The sequence below is a fragment of the Pyrgilauda ruficollis genome, unplaced genomic scaffold (genome assembly GCF_017590135.1).
Source record: "Pyrgilauda ruficollis isolate IOZ18807 unplaced genomic scaffold, ASM1759013v1 scaffold16, whole genome shotgun sequence".
Taxonomy (NCBI): Eukaryota; Metazoa; Chordata; class Aves; order Passeriformes; family Passeridae; genus Pyrgilauda; species Pyrgilauda ruficollis.
This window is the reverse complement of record NW_024514764.1, coordinates 5,403,680-5,428,394: the sequence shown is the minus strand read 5'-3', so window position 1 is coordinate 5,428,394 and position 24,715 is coordinate 5,403,680. Positions and strand designations below refer to the sequence as shown.

The window sequence follows — 24,715 nt, the reverse complement described above, 5'->3', positions numbered from 1 at the left end:
TTTGCCACAAAGTGCTGTGTTCTTGGACATGCCAAAAGGGATTTTGTAAGAAGCATTTTTTTCTGATAAATTACTTTTATTTTTCAAAATTGCTTCAGTTTAAAGTCACTTTTCCATATTTTAACTAGCCACAACAATGACGTTATATTTTTAAATTAAATAATTTTCTAAATAATATTTTAGAAGGTAAATACTTAGTACTCAAACATAAACAATTTATAACTTTTTTTTCACTTAAACCCAGCTTTTTACAGTAAAGTAAGTGAACCTTGGCAATGTAGGGAAAAATGCAAAGGTACATTATAAAGCTTATTGTATGCAATCAGGTTGATTGTTGGAGATGTAAACACTGACTATTAAAAGGAAAAACCTTGATACAATGCAGAGAAAAATACAATCCTAATAATTCTCTAAAAATACATGTAATAAAGTTATTTATTTGGACAAGATACTGTGCAAGTTATGCAAAACCTATTACAGTAATTAATGCAACACGTTATTTATGCTTCTCCCACAATGTATGTATAAACCAGAAATCTCTAATCACATACTGGAAAGATCAACAGGTTCTTTTTTTTACAGTAAAGCATCTTCAATCTTCATTCACATTTGGACTTGGAAACAGTGCTTTCCTTGGCATTTAATACCAAATATATTCCTTAAATACGTGCAAACATAAGTTTTACTTCTACAAATACAGTACTGAGACCACACCAAACTGTTCATCATATAAAAATAACTTCATGTACAGTCACACACAGAGAGGAGAAATGAATGTAAACTGTCTAATTATGATAAATAAGTCAGGAAAAAAAGCTTTTTTTTGAGAATAGAAAGTGGTATCATGTTGGAAAAAGGGATGAATAAATCACTTACTCAAAATGAAGAGCAGAGCTTCATTCTGAACTGCCATCAGTGTACACTGGCAATCTCCACTGCTGTCAGTAAAGTTGTTTTGCATTCCTACCACTGTAAAGTCAGTTTAAGACCTTCCCTTGACTTCTACAGCATGATAGCATAATTTGCAATGATCTGGAACACAGCCTCCTTAGGTAGGCATCTGTGTAGCTCAATTGTCCCAGTTTCAGTTCAGCTGAAGACAGAACACGATTTCCCAGTGCTTGCAGTGACAGTTCAGAGCTGAGCCCGACTGACCAGGACTGGGCTCACCAGTGACTCCCTGAAACCAGAGGTTCTGCTGCCTGATTAACACACTGTGAGCAAAGACAGCAAAAATTGGCCCTTCCTGGTAACTGTAGCCTAAGCAGAGTTGTGCAGAACTTGATTTTGCTGATGGGAGCAAGAACAGCCTGACCCAAGTCCATCCTTAGACATGGAGCTCTCCCATGAGCAGAGCTCTGTGCATGTGTAAGGGCCTCTCCAAACAGGACCAGCTGTGTTTGCCTGCAATTCATCCAGACTGAAACAACTTTATCTGTGCTCAAAGATGAATCTCAAGGACAAGATGTGTGAATATGAAAGAAATGTAGGGAGCATAAAAAATAGAAGTAAATGCAGTGATCATCGGTGCAGATATTCACATTTGCATGGTGAGCAGCAGCTATGGTAAAGGGTCAGAAATACATGGTTAAAAACCTTGCCTGCTTTGACAGAACTATGAACTCTATCAAGTCACATTTTACACAAGATGCATTAGAAGGATTCAGTACTTAAAATACCCCATTGCAAAGTCCAGTTCAGTCAAACATATTAGTAGCACAAAAATGTCATGTTTTTCTCTCCAAGCAGTAGACATCTCTTTCTTTTTCAACTACTGCCTACTGCTTGTTAGCAACATGTAGATGGCAACAATTTAACAGTTAACAGAATTTCTGTCCAACTCTTGAGTTTCACTGATCATCAGAGGGGTCTTGGAGTGTTCTGTTTTCCCTTTACTCTCCTCATCTTCTCCCTCCTTCGATGCTGCTGGGTTTTCCTCGGCGGTGTCAGGCACAGCAGCCCGAGATGCTTCTGTTGCATTTCCTCTGACTGTAATGTGCTCCCACCCACCCTGTGAAAAAGGGATACAGAAACTCAAAGGGAGAAAGATCACCCTGTCAGTGCTGTACCTGATGTGATGCTCTATGATGCTCTCTATGCACTGCTAGTTTGTTCACAAGGAAAGTAATCCTGCTCTGGGATGAATCAGAAAAAAGGCTCCTTGTAAAATGAAACAAAACACAGCAGACCTCCCTGAGGGAGTTTTATAGGTGGTAAACTTGAGGATTGTTTTTTGCATGGGGAATTGAGATTAGTGGGGTCAGGCATTCATATGTTCCACCAACTTAAAAGGTGGCAAAACTTGAAATAGCCTTTCTCAAACATTGAACTACAGGTACAACAATGAGGAATAATCATGTACAGACCTAGGAAGGAATCCTTTTTTTTTAAATGGCTCTTACTCCACTAGTTTTTCCATTGTAACTTTTAAATTACCTATTTAAAATGAATACTTATCAAATGCAAATAAACAATGTCCCAGCTATGACTGCAGAGCCCATTATTATTACTTCAAAAAGGAACCTAAACCTGAAGGAAAATGTCAATTTCCTAGAGGTATATCCAAGCTTTCCAATGCTGGCCAGCTGGGCAGGATGGCATTTCCCTTTCTCTGTGAGCCCACAGACAGTGGGATGTACAACTTCAGGCAGCTCTGTGCCCCCAGCACTTACCCCAATACCATAATCCCAGGAGAGGCCTTTGGGTTCCAGGGGCTGGACTCCAGTCCGGTGGCAGACGGTCCCACAGCTCAGGCTGTGGCTGCCCTGCACTTTGTCAGCTATCACCCACACCTCAAGGAAACAGAGAGAGGTATTAAAATGTGCTGCTCTTCCCAGATGTGAAATCTCTGTCTGACCCCTTTCAAAAATCAGGCTTATTCTTCAATAGGCTGAAAATGCTCTAATTTAGGCAGAGAGACACCCAAACAAACTATAGAGCAGTGTTATAATTAAAATATTGCCAGATAAGACTTGGCAGGAAAGAGATTAAATATATAAAAAGCCTTGTTAAAATATATAGCCTTGTTAAAAAAAATGGAAAAATTAATGAGGCTTTTTGCAGCAGAGGGCTTGGCTGTATCACTATTCCATTGGTATGATTTTTTTCTCTTGCTATCAGATTCCAGCATTTAGACTAACATTTTGTGCAGTGAAGTTAAACAAAACTAAGGCTGAAGAACATTTAATTATTAACGTATGTTCTGCATAATTTTTAATAAACTCATGAGATACAAAAAAGCTTAATACACACCTGGTCCAGGGGCCCTACAGACATTTTACGGATATTATTGGAAACATGATCCCAGGCAGATCCTTGAGGGTAGCTGGGTGTGATTCCCTGTCGGTACCAGAGATTGCCTGTGAAACAAAGAGTGCTGGTTACAGCCCAGCATGGCTGTTTGTCTGAAGTGCTGTAAACAACATAAAGCAGGAATTCATTCTTTCCGTGTTCTGGGGACATGCAATTTTTGCTAAGGTGTTACAGAGATGGACAAAATGAAGCTCCCACTTTGGAATTTGTATTTCTATAGTTATTGTTTATAAAAAATAGCAAATACTCTGTTTTGTAAAATTACTTGGGGAAAAATGTTCATATAAGGAACTAGGCACTAGAAAACAAAAGCAAATGAGATTAAGGTCTCTGAATCTGTTGTTAAAGGCTTGTTTCTTGAACAAAAGGTGCTTCATGTTTTATCTGTTTTGGAGCAGGATTCCAGACAAAACCCAGCCATGCAATTCTCTGACATTCATCTGTGTCTTCCCCCACAGAGCACAGGTGCTGGATTGTTGTTACCCAGGGCAATATCAGATACAACAACCAAGCCTTCAGAAGCAGTACCTAAGTGCACTGCTACTCCAGATCCTTCAGTAGGAAATATTACTCCCTTTGGAGACCAGAATTCATCTGTCCAGTTCTAACTTAACCTCTTCTTTTTAAATCAGTCTGGTACAGACTGCTGTACTTTTTGTAGCACTGACTAATAGGTTTTTAAATCCTTACCATTTTTATCCAAGACAAACACAGATGTTCGTCCTACTGAGACTTGCTTTAACTTCTGTTTTTGAGGTGAAGGGATATGGTACCAACAGTCACCTAAAAGTCACAAATCTTGAGTTAAGCATTGCAAAAATAGAATAAGGCATGGAAATGTCTGCAGTTGAAATACATTGCTGTGCAGGAAAGCTATGAAAGACATCACACTTCGTATATTTTTAACAGATAGTTTTTTACAAATGAACACTTGAAATTACACAAGTGAATAGCAAATTAACTGACATAATTATTGTATTATTTGTATGCACTGTTTGGCACAGCCATGGGAAAGGCCTCTACAGAACAGATTGGACTTTTTCAGACATGGCAGTGGAGTAGAGCAAAAGATAAAGTACAAGTTCTTACCTGCAGGTTTGTTTGGAGACACTGAACCCCGGTAGAAGGCAGAACCATCTCTAGCAATAGCCCACACTTGGTAAAATGCTCCAATGGAGATGGAAATGAAGGGCTGGTCTGTTCCCACATGCAGCCAGGATGTTCCCTAACAAATCATGGGAGATGAATTGTGAAGCAGTGCTTAAAACCTCCATGACAAAATATTGTTGATTATTACCAAATGAGAAAAAACCAACATAGTGAAAAATGTTCTGGAGAATAAATCTTACATAACTTCATGACTGAGCAGAAATGAGGTTGCTGATCCTCAAAGATATTTGGATATACAATTCTTTGAAAATAACTAAGTTAGACAATGAAGGGACTTTTCTATTAAAATCACTGCATTGTAGGCATCTACATGTCTCTGAACAGTTGCAGTAGAGCCTTCTTTTTTTTCTTTAATTCCTCACAAAAATCAGCTGATACAGGATTTCAGATTCCAGACACAGTATTCTAGTTCTCACTGCTGCACTGCCTTACAGATCAGGAAGGGAAAAAAAATTCTTAAATATTTTTTAATTTCTTGTAGTTTTTCTCCAAATTCTACTAAAGCATTTTCTTAGATGTTTTTCCTGGTTTTTATCCTGCTGGTATCGAGGCACTAGAGTGGGACCATGTTTCACAGAGCCCATTCCTCAGCAGTTCCTTTAAGTGGGATACACCTGTTATCAACCATTTCAAAAAACAAACAAAAAAGGAAGACCTAAGCTGCCAGGGCAGAAAGTGGAAGTAAAATGCTTCATGAGAAGATGGCCAGGAGCTGAGAGAGGCTCCTGCAGGTGATGTGGCACAAGCTCAGGTAGATTATGCAAGAGAAGCACTATTATAAACAGGAACGTGGGCAAACTGTGCTACAGCTGATGGACAGGGACTTGCAAATCTGGGACACAAAGGGATGAAAAATAACAAGGTGCTTTGAGAGAGGGCCCTGTGTGATTGTATGTATTGCATATTACATTAAATACATCAATAAGCAGTAAAAACAAACAGGGAGCCTTACAGCTGGATTCTGCTGTGTCACTCCAAGCCTGCAGAGCACGTCTCCTTTGTCACTGATTGCCCACAGTGCTACTGCTTCTTCATCATCTGCATCTGAACTGGGAATTATGGAGATGTCCCACAGGGTAACAGGAGGCACTTCCAGCCATGGCCCGTTGGTGACTATCTTACATTTTCTGAAGCAGAAAAAACCCAAACCTGTCAGAAGTACGTACTTTCTATCACTGGTTTCCCAGTCTATTGCTGACTTCCAGTCCTAAAGTATTTTAATTAGGTAGTGCTTTTCATTAGATATTAGTATTTTTAATTTGAAAGAGGTTTTTAACAATCAGGTTTTGAAGTTTGAACTAGTATTGATTTGTCAAAGCTTCTGTTGTTTGTTTGGGTTCTTTTAAAGTTACTTTATAAAACCAAGACCACCCAAGAAGTTTGCAACTGGTGCTACACTGCTCCATAGCTCTTTCAGACTCACTGGGCAGCAGCAGAATAACAAAGTGCAGAGAGAACTCCACACCCAGCTCATTCCTTCCTCTGTCTTGGTTAAAAGAATAACTTTATAATTCTTTTTTGGTTGGTTTGTTAAAAAGGTTATGTAGCAGAGGTTAGGTAGGCAGAGGTAAAGCAGCTCTAAATGACAGACTTGGTAAGTCATGCTGGGACTTTGTGTACTTTTTCTGTGGAAATTGCACCAAAGTAGTGCTGTCAGTTAGGGAAATTATGTTAGACTATCATCACCACAATAATTTCATGTATGAATAATGTCCTAAAAACATCAGGACATTCCTCTGTTTTCCAGTTCTGAAAAAACAGATCCAACCCTGAGCCTATTTGTTTTCAATTTTCAATTGGTAGTTACAAGAAGAGGAAGTATTTAGACTAGAGGGTATTTCTCAAGTTGCTTATTTTATTTCAAGTCACCATTTTGATTTACTGGGTTTGTTTTGCTGCATATTGTGAAATAACACTTTTGATGCTTCAGAACCTCAGTTCAGAGCTTTTTGTAAAAGGGGCAAAATACTTTGTAGCATCAATACTAAACCCAGCAGTGTGTAATTTCACAGAAATTAATTAGCACACCTATTAGATGCTCTAGTATAGAAAGCACAGAAACGTTGGAAAAACAGGGAATGCACAGACTTCCCCAGCTTATAGAATGTAGTGGCAGTTTGCTGTTTTCTGGGTTCCACCTGGACATTTCCTCTGACTGAAATGGGGTTGGACTACCTGTGGCCCAGCATTCAGTATGTGGAATTCAATTCAAGTTGAAACTATTAATATAAAAGGCCTATTACCAGCATTACAAGTGACCTAATATGTACTGATATACCCAGTGTCTACTATTCCTTAATCATTTACCATAAGGAAAAGCAGATACAGAGAAGAACTGTCTGACTTTTATCCATAGATCCCACAAAATCCAAGAGGGTAACTACTCATAGAGACTTACAATTAGAGACATAATGCTAAAGGTCATCAGTTTCTTTGCTGGGTTATTTATTTCAGGTTTCTTCCCTTTTTCTTTTGTTGATTGGGTTTTGTTGACAAGACTCTTTACCTCATAACTAAAGCAGACTTAGTGAGCAATTAGGACTCAACTTCAAAACTTATTTATATTGAGGTTCCTCACCTTGCCCAGCGCCTCCGTCGGACAAAGTCTTTCATTGTCTTGTGCCCATGGTAGGACCTACCAAAACAGATTTAAACAATGTTCATGAGGATGTCAGAGCATCTCCAGTGTCAGTGCCGGCCTGAGAGCTCTGCCTCCATCTGCCCACCAGGCACAACTGCTGATTTTCAAATTCTTCAAGTGACAGTTTGCCAGGTTCACCTTGCTGCCCTCCCTCCCTGCAAGTATCAGCATGCCCACAAAAAGAGGGGAAATGAGGCAGTGTTGTGTCCCTGCTAAAGGGCAGTTAATGTGCAAACCAGAAACGAGGAGGAGTGAGGACTGGAGTCTGGGATTTGGCAGAAGAGGAGTTTCCTTACGCTGGGAAGTCAGCTGCATACTGCCAGCCCTCCCGGTCCGTGCCGCCCGCCGGGCTGAAGTCGATGTACCAATCCGAGACCTGTGGGCAAACGGGACACTGGGAGTAACAATCAACACCTAATCTATCATGAACACCTCTTCTATTTACCTCCACCTTTTGGAGAGCAATGATTTGCTAGAAACCTTCTAACACTTGAAATACATACAGAGCTTCCCAAATTTTTTTAATTCAGCGGAGGAGAAAAGGATCTAAGTCACATTAAAGAAAACACCCCACTCAGTGCTTAACATTCTTTTGACTATGGAAGATTATTGCTAGCTATTAATGGGGAAAACAAGGTTAAATGTTACAACAAATCCCAGAAGAAAATCTGGGCCCCTTGAACTCAAGTCTTGTATCCTACTTGCTAAGCCTGGACTTCTTTGTAAAAAAATTTGTAAGCCAAAACTTACCCAAGACCACTGCGGAGAAGGAGGCTTGGTGTTGGTCTTTGTACATTCCTGCAGGCCAGAGGCATCACTCCACATGTATCTGTCTGTGGGCAGACCTCTGTGGTGGTGGAACAGTGCACAAGGAATGCAAGGTCATTTACAACAGGGAGTTTAAAAGGCGAGGGAAGAAAAGCCTTTTTGTAGCACTTCCTGCTCTCACACACAAAACACTGCTGTCATTAATCTCTATTCAGAAATATCATGTGAGTGATGAGCACAGTGGGAAAGAATCTGTACAATTGCTTCCAGTGATAGCAAACTTGAGGACCATGTAGATGTTTCTCTGTAGAGTGATATTCCTCACTACCATTTAAAACTGGAATGTGAATCCCATATAATTGGATATGTATTCTATACTTTTGCTCAAATATACTATTCAAGGACCCAGTGTATTTAGCACAATATATATAGGAACATACAGGTCCTAATAACTTTTCTGTCTAGTCTTAATAGTGAAAGATACTGCAAGTAGCACACGTTGTGCAATCACAAAGCACAAATCTGTAACGTTTTGCCATAATGACATTTTGACATTTTTGATAATTACAAATTAGAAAATTGAGAAACACTGCTCTTCCATCACAGGTTAACTATGAATGTTGGAGGATACTGAAGATAGAGTAAGCGTAATAACTCTTCCAAGCTAGAACAAAGCCCTTGTTTCGTTTGACAGTAGTAGTGTTAAAGTAAATAAATGCAATAAATTGAGTAAATAACCTGCTGCTGTATCCAGTGACAGGGTTCCACCGTTGGTTCTCATAGATGTAAACACATTTCACATCTGACTGTGTATAAATATTATCAGCACTACTGGCCAGTCCTGTGAGGAATAAACAATGTGGATTAGAGTAAAGCTAAAGCTCGAAAACATTACATTTTAAATTCCATCAGCCACTGATGATTCAATTTCTCACTGCCAAGCTGTACCTTGGATGAAGCCACCTCCATATCCACCAGTGTGAACCCAGGCTGTGTGGTCGTGGCCGATGCCCCACACCACGCCCCGGCTGTTGCTCTCGATCAGCCGCAGGTGCCCTCCCACCTGGCGCCAGAACCTGCCAGCAAAGGACACCGTGCTCAACACCACATCCTGCAGGGATGTGTGCTTTCCCCACCAACAACCCAATCATCTTCAGCACAGGCAACCTTCTCTGCTCACTTGTCCAACCACTGTGCAATCTCTAAGTGAAAGCAGCTGCCAGTTGAAAGCATTTCCCCCTGAACTGCTCCCAAAAAGCAGATGGTATTGTTCTGCTTGAGGAGTTTGCAGTAGCATATTGCCACAGTTGTCATAAAAAGTGTTGAGAAACTGCTCCTGGACTGCAGTGTCTATGGAGGACTGAGAATTTCAGATTTCTTGACTCAGATAAAACTGAAAGCTCAAATTATATTCCAATTACAACAATTAGATTTACTTTCAGTTTAGGCTATCTCTTATGACATTAAAAACATGGGATCTCAGTGAGAAAGGCCTTTGAAATCACAAGGACATCTCCAGCATCTAAGAACTAAAATCAGATTTGGTGAATTTCTTCATGTGCAATCATGAGTAGAAAGGCAGCCATTAACCCTGTCAGTGAGAGACATCTGCAGTGTACTACACACTCCAAGAGCTCATCAAAGCCACTGAACTGACAGGACATTCTTTGCTGGATGGCATCCCATGCAGAAAGAACAGCTTCAGAAGCCTCTTACATTTGGTCACATGGCATCAACTGGGGTCCGGCCTCCAGCTCAGGACTTGGCTCACTAACAAAGATGTCTCCTTTACAAGTAACTGACCAAATGGCATGGTGAGAAGGAGGGCCTTGAATCCGTCTGCTTTCACAGCAAGACATGTTCAGCAAAGACAGCTACAAAACAAGAAGCAAAAAAAGCTTCCACTTACAGTGAGAAAAAAATTCCCATAGAGATGCTCAGTACTGTAAAACAAAATTTTACCTCTGCATGTTCTTGAAAATCAGCAATCTTGCAAAGTGAATTTGCAGCTTTTTCTCAAAAGGCACTAGAATTCAGTGGTTCAGAAGTTATTATACAACCACTGGAACTGCTGTGGTTTGCAGGAGCTGATCAGGATGAAGCATCTCTCATGTTGCCCCTGCTCCAGTGTATCTATGCCTGTCTGCCTGTACAAAAGACTCTCTGCAGCAATGAAAACAGAGAATGGTTCTTCTACCAAAGAAGAACACAATAACTTAATTCAACTCCTAACTCATTCCTACCCTCATCTATATCCAGAGATAGGAAGAGAATGTAAAGCAATACTGGTGTTGCTGTGGGTAACTGCAGCACCAGAAAGCAAGCAGACTTCAGAGGAGATAACAAGCCTCAGGTGCCTCTAAATAAGTTTGATCAGATGGTTTAAATACCTAAACTTAAAAAAACAGATGAGTAGCCCCAAGAGTTTAAATATAATGCTGACATTTCAGAGACTGGATTCTATGTTTTATTGCAGATATTGCTAGCTTGAAATGAGAGATGCCCAGAATTACCCAGTCATGCATTTCTTGCTCTGTTGCGGCTGCCAGGCGGATTGGCCATCGCTGCTTCGTCCTCTCAGGTGTGTACAGTGCAAAGGAATGCTTGGCTTCATTCAGCACTTCCACTATAATGGTCACTTCATTCAGGAACACGTGGATGTACTAAGACAGGAGAAAAAAATACCTGTGACTAAGGCAAACCTTCCACAGAGCCAGCATTTTTGCACTTCAGGTCTACAAACAAGGCATTCCTGCCAAGGACAGCAAAGAATCAATTCTTGGTGCAGAGGGAATGGGACTCCACTTCCAGCCTCGCCCACCTCTGATTCCTATTACCTGCAAGCATTAACCCTAGTTGGGAAGAACCTGTCCAGCCAAGCTGGGCTCTTCACAATCAAGAACACTTTCAATTTCCAGAAGAATTCCTAATTAGTGCAGAACTGATGGTTTAAGCAATGTGAGTGGTTTGTGATTGGGAATTTCTGACACAGCCCAGAAAAGCCTGCAGTTTGCTGGTACCTGGGGTTACCTTTGAATTGATTGCCAAACCTCAGAACAGTAGGTGCCATAATTTGCCTCCTTTAAAGAAACTATTTCCCTTTCAGAGGCTTGCCTTTGCCAAAAGCAGCTCTCCCAGGGGTCTGCAGCTGAACACACCTTTTTCTCCTCGTGGTACATGTAATAGATGAACAGGATGCTGTCACGCATCCCATCGCTCCCAGTGAACTGCTCCAGTGCAACTCGAACGTCCATCCACTTATGAGGCTTCCAGTTCCTCCACCACTGCAAGGCTCCAGTTTTAACCCAAACTGACTGCAAGGCAAACACAAAAGGAATAAAGAAACTGCATGACTCTTTTTCTTTCTCCCAAATACTGGTTTTGTGCCCACAGGTTGTTCTGCTGCAGGTTAGTCTGTATCACACCACACCTGTATCACACATTCCCATACAGAGTGTACCAGAGTATGGAAACTCATAAAAGTGGATAAAAAGATACTGAGGTAGCAGGTGTACAACAGTAGTAACATTTTTACCCTGTAAGAATGCAGTAGCACACGGGTAGTAACTGACTCAAGTTTGCTCTTGTTATAACACAACCTCTCTTTGGAATTTAAAGACTTTTGACATAATTTTTTTAAACTTGATTAAACCCCTGGACTCCAAGTGTTTTTAATCAAATAATTCTAGATGTCATTTGGCAATTATCAATGAAGGGACCAACAATATGAATGAATCTGAAAAGAGCCAAGGAGTCATAGCAAAGGGAACAGCAAACAAAGCTGCTGCTATTTATGTGTTGCCATTGACGTTTGCATCATTTATTTACGCAAGTTAAATTAGTCCTAATGGCCACAGAAAGGGAAGCTCACCTCCTTGAGTCATTGTTTCAATTAAGATGCCTCATCTTGTGGTGGAATAATTCATACAATGTTCTGCTGTTGCAACCATTTCTCTGAGGATTTGAGGTCTCACAGTACCCAAATAATGCTGACCAATCCTTTGTTTCTTCCTAAATAAAACTATCTGATAATGCTTCTAGATGAATACTGCTGCTCCATCTTTGACAAGCTGTTAATTTCCCACAGGGAGCTCAGACATTAATAATCCAGGAAAGTTGTCACAGACAGAAATAGGGGCAAGAATATAAAGCTGACAGTAAGCTCAAATCAGTATGTCAGAAATATATTATTGATTCCCAGATGTGTTTAGAAGATAAGAGATAAATGTCCTCACTGCTTACCTGCTCAATAGCCTGCTCATAGTGCCTGAAATTCTCCAGTTCCCGCTTTGTCCTTTCACTGAGCTGCTGAAAAATCTGCTTTCTCCACGCTGCTGTCTGTGCAGGAGTGATGGACAGGGACAGAGACTGCACAGATGATGACAAACCTGGGACAGAACCAAACCCAATAAACTCCAGTGAGCTTTGAGTACAGTTCTATGAAAGGTAAAACACGGCGCTCCTCTGAACACCAGACTGGATCAACACAGTCTAACACCATTTTTATAATGATTATAATTTGGAATCAATGTATTACAGCAAAACTTTGTAAATGATTCATAGAAATAGGATCACTAGATAGATTATATAAGCTTTTAAAGCCATAACCTTGTAAAAATGAGAGTTTTGTCACTAAACTGCAAGATAACAAGATAATATACTGCATCACAAGTTAGACTGTTAAATACTGGGATGCCACAGTTCATGGTTCATTTTACCCATTTCAGTAGGAATGCCAGAGTGAGGCAGTTATTGCCAGCATCTGCACCTCGCAAGAGAGCCCTTTTCACTCCTTCCTGTTACAGCTCAGTGATATTATATGTTTTGCCTGAAGCTGCAGTTTCAGTACAATTAAAAATGAGATGTAGATCCAGCACAGATTACTTTACAGAATTGCTACAGGAACTCAAGAGAAAATACCAATTTCATTTATTTATCTCAAGCCCAAAGTGCTCCACAGCTAAATACTGCAGCACTATGCTCAGACATGAACCTATTAACAAACTGCAGTAAGAGAAAGTGGGTTAGCACAAGTTTTGCACCATGGTTTTGCTCAGAAAAAAACAACATTTTTCTTAAAGAGCATATTGAGCTGTGACTGGAACTGGGGTGTGCTGTGGTGACTGGCCAGTACCTGATGGAGCAGTGAACCACTTCAGTGGGCTGTGCAGATCTACCAGGCAGCCTCCCCCAGACACCCAGGCCCACAGCGGGTGCTCATCCGCTCCGTACTGGTCTTCAGCTCCCACCGAGAAGGCGCCCAGGGAGGAGAGGCTGGATGTGTCTGCAAAGCTGCTGACAGACAGCACTGGATGCTTCTGAGCCTCCTTCAAGTCAATGTTTATCCACTGCAGTTCTGCAGAAGCATTTGGGTTTCCAGGAGATTTATTCATTTCAAGGTTATCTTTGTCATTACTAGCTGAAGCAGCAGTGGCTTCTCCTTGCTCAGAGTGCAGAGGATCCACAGGCAGCCGTGCAGATGTTTCATCCTTGCTGGCTGGGCCATTCCCAGCGGCTGCAGCTCCCAGCAGGGCAGTGCTGGCAGGGCTCGTGGGCACGCCGGGGAGCTCTGTATCAGAGGAAGGATCTGCATCACCCTGAATGACCGCGCTTGTTTGGTTCTGAATATCATCAGTAAAGAAACAGCCAGCACTGAAGGACAAATAGATAATTAATTATCATCCAAAGCATTGTAAATCAGCACAGGCCTTAGATTGCAGACACACAGAAACTGACTTAGTCTTTCACTGCAGGAAACAGCAGACTTCTCTTTTAAATGTCAAATTCTATCGTCAGAGGAACAAGTCCAACACAAACCTGGCAAACTGGTCTAGTAAATCTGAAACAGGAAGGAATTTTATTGATCTTTTCAAACAATTGGTGGTGTTGGCTGCCTACAACTCTCAGGAAAACACATCCCATTTTCTGAATACAAAATAAAGAACAGGATTTTTTTAAAGCCCATTATCAACTTTATGATTTGTCTTTGCCAAAGGGAACTTCTCAGCACACACTCTGGCTCCAACAAGTCAGATCCACTGGCAAGTGTGGTACAGCCCAGAGGCCAGCAGTCAGGGGGAGTAACTGATTTAACCTCCCTAGGAAAAGAAACGTACAGTGACACTCAGGAAGAATAATTCCTAAGTGGAGTTGACACTCCTTCACAGTATTTCATAAACAACATCTTCTCTTATTAGGGACTAGTTCCAGATAGAGATAGTAAAGCCCAGAGGAACATGCTTTACTGCAGGCATGCAGTGAATTCCAATGTGGGAGCTTCAGATCTTCTCTGAGTGCAACAACTGCTGCTTAGTGTTAGTTTTAATGGCAAAAATGCAATTGCCTTTTAGCATACATCATGATTAGAGATGTCTTCCCCACTTCTCCTTGTCTATACCCCTTGAATGTAAAGAAATATCTCCTAGCATTGAAACCCTTGCTGTACAGTCTCGAGCAGGTATTTCATGAAGTACCTGAGCAGACTTGTTGAGCTCCCAGTCTGAGATCTGTCACTCTCTCTGCCAGACACAATTGCCTTCCATGTCTTCCCACTGAGCTCACTTGGTGTGACTCCTTGACGAAAATAAATCGCTCTGTCATCGCAGCCGATTCCCCAGACCTAGGGGAGGAAAGGGCTTGGTGAAGGAAGTGGCTTGGAATGCAGCAGGTATCAGATACAAAAAAGGTGCAGTGGTGCAGAATTGAGCACAGAAAACTGCTGGACACAGCATTTTCCTTTTGTGTTCTTCCTTAATGCTGACACTGTAGATGCAGAACAAAATTCTGTACCAAAACCAGTCTGCACCTCCCTGTGCCATACAAAACACGTGCTGGTTGTCACCTTCAGGTGCAGAATTGCAGAATTCAGCCTCTTTCCCTCCCAGCAGTTTAAGCCCAGGGTCCCTTTGTTCAGCCAGCCCTACTGGCACTGCTGAGAGCCCTCACCATGTGAACAGCTCCTGCACTAGAAGGAACACACCCCTTAGAGGTAACATTCCCTTTAGAGGGGGATGTAAATACCCTCTCAGCTGCTCCCCAGCTCTCTTACCTGGTTGTTTAAGCCTACAGTTACCATCATCATTTCTCCAACCATTTCAATCCAACTTGTCCCACAAGGATTATGTGAGTTCACTCCTCTTCTAAACCACACCTACAACAACAACAGAAAGTCTAAATTTTTCTCCTTTTGCTTCAGCAGGAATTTAGTTTCTTTAGTGGATTAGTCTTAATCTATAACACTGACTTGCCGCTTTGTCTTAAGAAATCAGTTACTTCCTTGATTCTTCATCAGGTAAAGATAAAACAATTCACCCAACAGTACCCACATTGTGCATCCATCTGTGGCCAGAAAAGCCAAAAAAGGAGACTTTTTTGTAGGACTTCCTGTGACAGAGTTAGCTTTTATGCTCTTGGAAAAATACCTTCTATTGCTATCACCACGTAGGCTATTTTTGATCACTCTGAATGGGCTTTTAAATAGTGTTCTTACATTCAAACCCTAGAAGCAGAGCTGCCAGAGGGAACTGTCAGGGGAATGTCTTTAGCAGTACAGCTCTTTAAATTGTCTTCCCTTAGATCTGACTTTACCCATCTGAAAGTGTCTGTAGGCTGGGCACCAGGAAGGATTCCCTCTGTATGTAGCATATATCCATATAGTCATAGTAGCAAGCAGCTCCCTTAGAAGCTGTTGGTTGAATCCCATAACATCAGGATGCTTGACTGCCCTGTGGCAGATCTGAAGGAAAATGCACCAGTTTATCTTCATTTATTACAGTGGATTTATGTGGCAGATGGAGCAGGCTGGGCACAGCCTGTTACCATGGCTCAGCTGGCAAGTACTGACTCACTACAGCAGAGAAACTCAACAGAACTGCTGCACAGGCACAGAGCTCAGGCCTGGCTTTGAATTCAGTGTGAAGGAGCAGGGAGTGGGACTCCATCATCTTTATGGGCCCCTTCCAACTTAAGACATTGTATCATTCTAAGTTAAAACTCTAGTAAGAAAGTAATCACACATCCCCATAAGAGATATCCCACCTAATTAAATACCAAAACCCCCACATTAAAAGACTGATGAAGAGGGAACAGTTGCAGTAGGAAGATAAAAAAATAGCATTATGCAGGAAAGTGTAGATGAGAATTCTCCCCCTGCTGCTTTTGATGTAAAATTCAGTCCTTGTGGAAACAGCAGTCACTTCAATTTTGATACTTAATATCTCTTAGAAGAGGCTCCTCATCCAATCCCCACCCACATCCCCATCCACCTGCCAAAGCTGTCTGACTTGGGTTTAGAAAATTCCTTCAAAAAAAAAAAAGCAAAAGGTCTTCCTTAAATTCAACTCAACTATCAGAAACCACAGAGCATTCCCATAACAGCAAGGGGAACTAGAATTCCCCAAACCATGGGGATGGAGAGTTCAGATCACCATTGCTTCCTGTGCAAGTTACACTCCTGTTTGAGAGCAGCAGACAGGGAAGAAAAAAAGCAAAAGCAGAATGTGAGCCCTCTTACTTTTCTATCCTTTGTAACACACCACACCACATCAACACCCACAGAGACGTGCATGATCCCGTTTTCAGAGCTTGGAGACTCCACAGTACTCCAGGAAATTCCTGCAGAGACAGAACCCAGAAGCCACTGTAGGTTAGTTTCTTATTCAACACTATAAAAATCAAAGGGGTTTCCAGCCAGATTTAGCAAACTTTACCTTGAGGGTTATTCCTATCAATTCCTTCTCTCACAATAGCCTGCCCTTCCCAGAGAGTTGCCCAAAGGAGGTCATAGGGTCCACAGCTGATCTGTACAACTTCACCAGGGGTGGTGACTAAGGACCATGTGGAACCTTCTGGATTGTGATGGCAGACATTTTCTCTGTACCATACCTAGACAAGTTTAAAAAAACAAAACCAAATGAAATAAGGAAAAAATATCACTACAACAATGAAACCATTGAGACAAGAGTAAAGACAAACTGGAAAGAACAGCTCTCCTTTAACAAGAGGATTGTTTTATGTAGTGTATGGAACTCTGACCTTTAAAGGTATGTTTTCTTAAATGTTGATTATGCAGTTGAAGCTATTTCCTTATGTACTAAGGGAGGAGGCTGTTCTACAGAGCAGCTTTTATCATGGAACACAACATCTGGACTGGGTACAGTAACCTATTGCTACAAGTTCTGTGTATATTTCAACATTTAAACCACTTCAGTGTATTTCAGGGCATGTTATACAAACCAAGAGTGAACAAATACATAACACAAAAATGTTACTGTTAGCTGAGAGCCTGGCCTCACTTTCACTGAACAGAGCTTGTCACAATATGGGGGGGAAATTCCATTCTCTGTGCAGCCTTTGGTAACATTCAGCCATTTGCTAGTCTTGGACTGCAATTTTCTGTAGATCACAGTCAAAATAGGAAGGTCAAACATAGAAAGTATCCTGTGGCAGTCATATGAATGCTCCACAGCATGACTGCTGAGTGCTAAATCTTCATTTTTAGGAATACTTTAATTCCCCAGGGACTTTCACTTGGGAAATAAAGGCATTGTACAATGGCAGTCAAGTAAGCCTTTAGACTGGGATGCTTGTCACGTATTACTAGAAAGTATGAGGAATAGGGAGTTTTATTTTAAATAACGTAAGCAGGATTGCTTGCCTCTCAGGCAGTGCCAAATATGACTGAAAGCTCAAGCTACCTGTTAAAAGTATTACATTCTGAGACCACAAGATAGAAAGTGTCTAGACACAAAGGAATATTAGATACATGCTGTAAGAAGGAAGGAAGAAAAGCAAGAGTCAAATCTTCACAGGACTGAGCAAAAGAGGAGACCCCACGGGAGGCCTAAAACCAACAATAACAACAACAGAGAAAGATAAAATAAAAAGAAAATAAAAAGAAAACATTTCAGACCTGGATGCCACATTGCCAGGTCAGGAGGTGATCACCTTCCAATCAGTAAGTCTTTGAAAACCATTTTGTAAACTCTTGAATCATCCCTGTCTCTCCAGCCCAAAGGCACAGCACAATGCTTCACCAGAACCTCTCTCAGCTTTTAAAGCTCCTTCTCCTGGTTCCCAGCACCACAGTCAGCATTCTGGGCATTTTTCAAGATATAAAATACTACTACTCAGCCCTGGTTTTTAAGATTCACCTGTTCATAGAGGTTAAAGGCTTCCATAAAACAACAACCCTAGAAGTACTAAGCCTTTCCATTTAGAACACAAGTTGTTACATAATGTAGTCCCAAAGCAGCTTTTCATCCTCTGCCAGATGCACAAGCAGTGCATTTCCTTACCAGTATAAGACAAAAACAACCCTGCCTTGCTATACAATTATTTAGCTCCTTTTAACCAGTAATTGTTATTAGAGAACTTAGGGAACACACACATACCCTTCCTTGCAAAGAAACTGCCCACACTGACAGGCGGCCGAGAGGCTCGTCCGTGATCTCCCATCCTCCGATGGAGATGTCATTGAAAGGGTCTGGCAGCTGGTCTGGTTCATCATGGGACACAATCTGGAGCAAAGGGAAGGAAGGTTGGGGAGAGGACACACTGCAAACAGGTGACTTGGCTGGTGGCATAACTTCTGTCTTGCAGATTGGTTATGTATCACTTCCTAGAGTGGCTGAGCAGGGAGATTCTCCCTCTCATCCAAGGCCTCCATATGCAGAGAGGGGAAATGCTGCCAAGGCAGCGTGGAGAAGTCTGTGTTTTGCACCTTAACTAAAGGAAGTTTTTACTCACAGAACAGTGCATACAGAATTGGAAAGCTGAAAGATCACAAATTACAAATTTTGAATATTCTTAGAATGGAGCAACAATTATTAAAGAACAGTTATTCACACAGATAAATTACATACATTGTGAATGATGCAAGGTACCACCTTGAATGAACGTGCTTTGTCACACAACCAAAGGAAGTTAAAAAGTTGATCTGAAATTTGCAAAGGAGCTGAGCATCCATCTCTAATTGCATCACCATATGATCTGGCACCTTACTACCACAGGTTTCCATGAAATATCCCAGTCTTCCATTTACACTTACAAGAATAGCAAGTTGGAAGTGAAGGAATCCAAGTCCAGCTAACACAGAAGTCATAAAAAATTAACTTCCCTGCACTTCTAATTGATTATTTCAGACAATCAGTATTTCAGCAAGTTGGAAGTGAAGGAATCCAACTCCAGCTAACACAGAACTTCCTGTGTTAGCTAACTTCCCTGCACTTCTAATTGATTATTTCAGACAATCAGTATTTAGTATGTAAAAGAGATCCAGAACCTTCGCCCAAACGTCCCGTGATTTGTATCTCCTGTATCTGATCCATCTCCTGCGTCTGACACAAGAATTCCATCTCTTATCCTTTGTGTAGGTGCTGGGGAAGTCTATGGCGTAGGTCCAGCCCTGCAAACAGAGGTTTTCTTGTAAGAAAAACAGGATCAAGGGAAGCTTGAAGTCATAACTCAGAGCAATTCTGCACAAGAGTCACAGCACAAGTCACTCTGTGTGTCTCTAGAGCCCTGATTAACAGATCAGCTAATTCCATGAATGATTTATGAATCATGCCCAAATTCCTCTGGGTGATGTACACAGAACAAACAACACAGTAGAACATTTTACTTTCTTCATAGTAAAGACTTTAAACAATAGCATTCAGTTGCCAGGATTTCGTGGCCTGATCAAAAGAAAAAAGCTTCTATAGAACCTCCTATAGACTTCAAAAGCCTTCAAACAAGATCCTTCTTTCTGTTGTATTAGAGTTAAGCTATTTCCCAGAAAGAAGTATCTATAGCAAGTTTTATTTTTACAGACTTTTTTACACTTCTACAAAAGTTCCTTCCATTTTACAGAGCAAGGATTCCCAGAATAGATCTCTTTTTGGTATTGTTCACCTACCCCTTTCTCTGTTGGTTCCCCTCCAATATTTTCATCCACATACCAGTCAGACTCCCACTCCCAGTGTGGTGAAGGCAGTGTGAAACTATCAAGCTGCTGGTGTTTTAGCCCGCTCACATCACTCCACTGCCAGCGGTCACTGGGCAGCAATTTCTCACAAAAGCCACCAACTGGATTCCAGCGCTGCCAGAAATAATAAATAAAGTATTTTGTTTGAGATCACATTATCTCATTGCACATCTACAGGGAGTCATGACATGTTTCTTATTTTCTGCAGTAGAAGAAGAATAAATTCTTGGGGTGAATGAAAAGTGTTCACTCCATGAGCTGCTCCCTGACACAGCCTTTGGGGAAGCTTTTTTAAATATCAAAGCAGGGCTGACTGCAGAGCTTGTCCCAACCAAGTCATTTTCAGCTACATAAATAGGACCATCTGATGCTATATTTTACCAGGCACTGGGCTTTTTTCTTTGGTGATGTATGGCACCATGACACTGCAGCATTAGGGTAATGGATGGCCTTGGTATCTCTAATCTACTCCCAGAGAAAGATGATTCATATCTTGTCTGCACAGAAAAACAGCAGTGCCTCTGCCAGGAATAGTGTTGAGAGGACTGTATCAGCAAATCTCCCCTGGATCTTATAATTTTTTTCCCTAATCTGCCTTGAATCAGTTACAGAACTGATAACATGAGGATTTTCACCCATACTGTCGTTTTTTCCCCCCACACTCCTACATACTACAGAATACTGTCAAAATCTGTCCTGTAATACTGTCTTACATTTTAGGGCATGTGGAAAATGAGTGGTGCAAAATCTATCTATAATTTTACAAAAAATATTATTTTCTGTTACTAGAAATTTAGCCTTTTCTTTAGAAAGGCTAAATTGTCTTGCACATTATCTGCAAACTACTTCAGTTTAATTTTTCATTGCTAGCTCTTGTAGAGTATTTCTTTTTGTGCTTTCTAGTATTTTGTTTTCCATTTTTCATTACCTAGAACAAACAAAATGAAAGTTTTAAAGTAACAAATAAAACTTGAAATTTTGCATTTTTAAAGAAGATGTTTACACAATAAAAGGAACATTCTTAAATGGCTGAAAAGCTGTATCAATATCAAATAATGTATAAAATTAATTTGTTGTACTTTTGCCTATGCAGGTAAGTTAATGTCTCTTCCCAATTGTATTCATTCCATTGCCCATTAGAAATCAGAGAAATGTGCTCAAGAAAATCCATCATTTTCCTCTCCGAATTAACTTTTGGTTAACTTACAACCAAATTTGATAGATTTCCTTTAAAATACTATTTTAAAGACATTGTTTTGAAGTGCATCAGATAGAAAGGATCACCTTAACAGTTCTAGGAAAAAAGTTGGAAACATTGTACTTTAATGGAAAGTTATGCCTTTATTAGAGAAGTCTTTGGAACACTAAGAAGTAGCATTGTTTAAAGAATAGTATATTTCTCAGAATATATTATCAGAGTATATTATCATGTCTAATATATTTCTGATCTTTGTTGCCTGGAAGTTACATGGGACATTTTCTTGAGGGGATTGTGTATTTGTCACTAAGGAAAGGAGAAATGGAAACCACTCAGTGAAAAGGGTGAATGCTCCAGTCGGAAATGGCTCACACAGAACAGGCTGGAGTTCACACTGGCATTGCTTTTGCTAGGAGCAGGGAAGTGTAACTCCTTTGGGAATTTAAATACTACAAGAAAAACCTGGTATTTGGCACATATATGTACTCTTCAGAAACTTCTGATAAAAAAATGAAAACAAATAAAACTGATCAATCCTCCTGTGAGAAAAACACACCGAGACAGCTGATGCAGGCTGTGCTGTCAGTCCAAGCAGTGGCTGTGTGAGAGGTACTGTACCTGTCATACCTGGTTCTCATAGGTTTCCTCCTGGTATCTGATGGGAACATCTCCTGAGAACACGTACGTGTACACCTGATGGTCACAGGCTATTCCCCAGCAGCACTGTTTGACAGCAGAGACCCTCTTGAATTCCAGCTGTGTGTCCTTACAGAGCTCCCAGTACTGGCCAACAGTAGAGAGAGTGTAAACCCTCCCAAAAATGTCAACAGCCCACAAAAGGGAACTGGGCATGGCCATATCTGAAAGGCAAAAACAAGGTTATTGCTGGAAATGATGGGTATAAAAATGGATATTGAATCTACTGCAGATCAGTCATGCTCTGAGCCATCATCAGTCTAACTAAATAAAGATGTAAGGGATGATTTTTTAAAAAGAGCCTGTGCAAAGCTGGCAGCCAGACCTCTTTGTCAGAGCTGTGCAGCCAACACCTCTCAGATGTCCCTGAAAAGCCATAAGAAAGATCTTTCTACAGACCTTTCTACTGTGCATGCTACAAGAGCTCAGAAATGAACAGGACAGCTCTGGCAGGCTGGGGACAGACATCAGTTCTGAGCTGGGATGAAGCAGCACAGACCACTTCATAGCAGGCAGCTCCACTCTCAGGATCTGGGAATGCTGGTGGTGCTACACACCCTGCTCATCTCAGCTCCACAAAGCCCTGCTGTCCCCTGATCCCTCCTTCTCAGCCTCCTCTCCATCTACAACACACCTACACTGGTACAAAGGCAAGGATGTGAAAGGAGCTTCTCCAAAAGCACACATCTGGTTTTAAACCACGGACATACTGCCTGCTTCTGCCAGGAAACCTCTTTCAAAGCATTCTGGATCAGATCCAGCTTTAGGATCTTTATAGGCAGGTGTGATGAATTTAAGTACACACAGAGCATGGTTTGGCAGCAGAGACCTGGTTGAGTTCCATTCTGGTTCCATCACATAATAACCTGTCATTTTCTGGGCACTGCAGCCCTGTCCTCCTCGAGGGGTGAGGCAGGTGCACATCAGTCCTTTCAGAAGTCAAGAAAGGCCAGGGTATTTCTGTCACTTGACCTTCTGGTTGCCATCAAAACAGACAAATTTTGGTAGTTCTGTATGTTTGACAGTCAGAATTGCTAATGAATGTTTTGAACTTTGCCTTCAGCTCCTTTAACTATGCAATAGAGAACTGCGAGAGGAAAGGTAGAAAAGTGGACTCTGATCCAACACAATGAAAGAGGAATTCTTGCTGGGAGTCAGTGTGGAACACTGCTGCTTTGCTGTCAAATGGCAACTCTGCTTTTAAGACAAGAGCCTAAGGAGAGCTGACTGCCTGCTTTCTGATAAAAGAGGTGGCACACAGGAACTGACTTGCACTCTGTATGTGCATGGCACTGGTGAAACTGTGGAGAACCTCACACAGCTGGGTCAGTGTCAGAGAAGAGCACAGGCAATTCCCCTGGGATCCCAGGGAGAATATATCAGGAGTCTTTGCTTCATAGAACTGCTGCTGCTAAGTACCTAAAAACCTGGATCCAACAGGTGAAGAACAGGTAACAGTGATAAAAAAACACAGCAGCAGAGAATGAGTGATACCAGGGGAAGGTCATGAGCAAAATTCTCCTATTAGTTGTAGCATAACTAAGATGAATCCTCTGGTTTTCACCATTTTCCCCTCTTTGATGCTGGGACTTTGAAGGCATGAATCTTTGTCTGCTCTTGGATCAGCCGTTTACCTTCTTAATATCCTCCTACAATGGAGTACAGCAAGATAACATGGATAATGGAACAAAGTGAAGAGGAGGTGAAAATTAGTGTGTGTATCACTGGGAAAATAAAGGCTGAAATAATACTGAAAATAACCCTTCAGTATTAGCACTTAAAATTCTCCAAAACAGTGTCTATAACAGAAGAAAATATTACACACTTCATCTTAAGTAACCAGAATACCAGAGTCTGGAATGAAGGAAGCATTATAGATAATGCAACAACGACAGCTACCTAGCCAGGTAACAAAGAAAAGTGATGCCTGGGTCTCTTAAAGATAGACAAAGGTATAAATGAAGGCCTGTACCTGGAACAACAGTCCAGGCAAGCAGAAAACTACCTGGAACAGTTAGGGAAAAGGTGATGAAAATTCCAAAGATTATGAAATTAAGAAAAACATAGATGGGACAATCAAAATAATGTAGGCTAATGCAACTGGTTTAAAATACTCAAGGAAGCCAAGACAAGTGATAATTTCTACATATTCTTCCATCTGAACTTTTCAGACAGTGCTTGGGGCATCATGGGAAAATCCCAAATGCATTTGGGATTATAAACTTTAAAGACTTCACTTTAGGTCCCTTTGCACTGGCTGTGCTGCAGAAGATGAAGACAGATATTGCCCAGTTTTGAAAGATGCTCAGTGCTGGTGGCTTATGTGCTTTTCAGTGAAGGCAGAAGTTGCCAGGTATCCTCAGGGGCCTGGAAAAAAACCTGATCTGCTGAATTATTCCTCATTCCACAGCTCAGCCAGGTAATTTTGGATAGAACTAAAATGCTTAAATGAAGAAAACATACTGGTAATTAAAATTTCCAGTGGTCTGGCATATCACTGATTGCTAAAGAATTCAAGAAAAATATCCCAACTCCTTGCACATAATAAAAACAGCGATGCTCCTCGGGAGAGCAGCGCCCTGTCCCCGAGTTCAGGCCGTGGCGGTGGCAGGATGTGAACCACCCCGAGACTGGACGTGTTCCAAGGCACACCGCGCACACATTTCTCCTCGGTGTCACACGAACCGAGCGGGGACTCCTCCGGTACCCCCGTGCAGCCACGGCCGCGCCGCTCGGAGCCCGCGGGGATCCCAGAGCGCTCCAGGGACGCGGCAAGGGGCACACCGCGCCCGGCAGCCCCGCACGGGCCCTCCGCACGGGCATTAAGGCCGGATCGGCTTAGCAGCCGTGCGGGGCTGCGGCGCCACCGGCCTTGGGCGGCCCCGGGCCCGGCACAGCCCCGCTCCCCGCGGGCCGGGCACAGCCCCGCTCCCCGCGGGCCCGGCACAGCCCCGCTCCCCGCGGG

The 24,715-nt window shown here is 41.7% G+C and overlaps 1 protein-coding gene across 1 annotated transcript in view; it reads right to left on the bottom strand.

The window, feature by feature from the left end:
- Positions 1-64: 64 nt before the first annotated feature.
- TECPR1 (tectonin beta-propeller repeat containing 1) overlaps positions 65-24,715 on the bottom strand; it is a 26,032-nt gene continuing 1,381 nt past the window's right edge. The window contains exons 2-25 of the mRNA XM_041462522.1: positions 21,682-21,914; positions 19,788-19,970; positions 19,173-19,295; positions 18,283-18,408; positions 16,600-16,774; positions 16,404-16,504; positions 14,940-15,041; positions 14,365-14,510; positions 13,026-13,543; positions 12,134-12,279; positions 11,050-11,205; positions 10,405-10,554; positions 9,608-9,765; positions 8,840-8,967; positions 8,630-8,732; positions 7,874-7,970; positions 7,420-7,499; positions 7,061-7,117; positions 5,435-5,609; positions 4,402-4,537; positions 4,003-4,095; positions 3,253-3,359; positions 2,673-2,792; positions 65-2,011 (exon numbers count right to left, since the gene is read on the bottom strand). Of these exons, the coding sequence (XP_041318456.1) occupies positions 1,814-2,011; positions 2,673-2,792; positions 3,253-3,359; positions 4,003-4,095; positions 4,402-4,537; positions 5,435-5,609; positions 7,061-7,117; positions 7,420-7,499; positions 7,874-7,970; positions 8,630-8,732; positions 8,840-8,967; positions 9,608-9,765; positions 10,405-10,554; positions 11,050-11,205; positions 12,134-12,279; positions 13,026-13,543; positions 14,365-14,510; positions 14,940-15,041; positions 16,404-16,504; positions 16,600-16,774; positions 18,283-18,408; positions 19,173-19,295; positions 19,788-19,970; positions 21,682-21,912 (3,609 nt within the window). The 5' untranslated portion in view covers positions 21,913-21,914 and the 3' untranslated portion in view covers positions 65-1,813. The remainder of the gene's footprint in view (positions 2,012-2,672; positions 2,793-3,252; positions 3,360-4,002; positions 4,096-4,401; positions 4,538-5,434; positions 5,610-7,060; positions 7,118-7,419; positions 7,500-7,873; positions 7,971-8,629; positions 8,733-8,839; positions 8,968-9,607; positions 9,766-10,404; positions 10,555-11,049; positions 11,206-12,133; positions 12,280-13,025; positions 13,544-14,364; positions 14,511-14,939; positions 15,042-16,403; positions 16,505-16,599; positions 16,775-18,282; positions 18,409-19,172; positions 19,296-19,787; positions 19,971-21,681; positions 21,915-24,715) is intronic.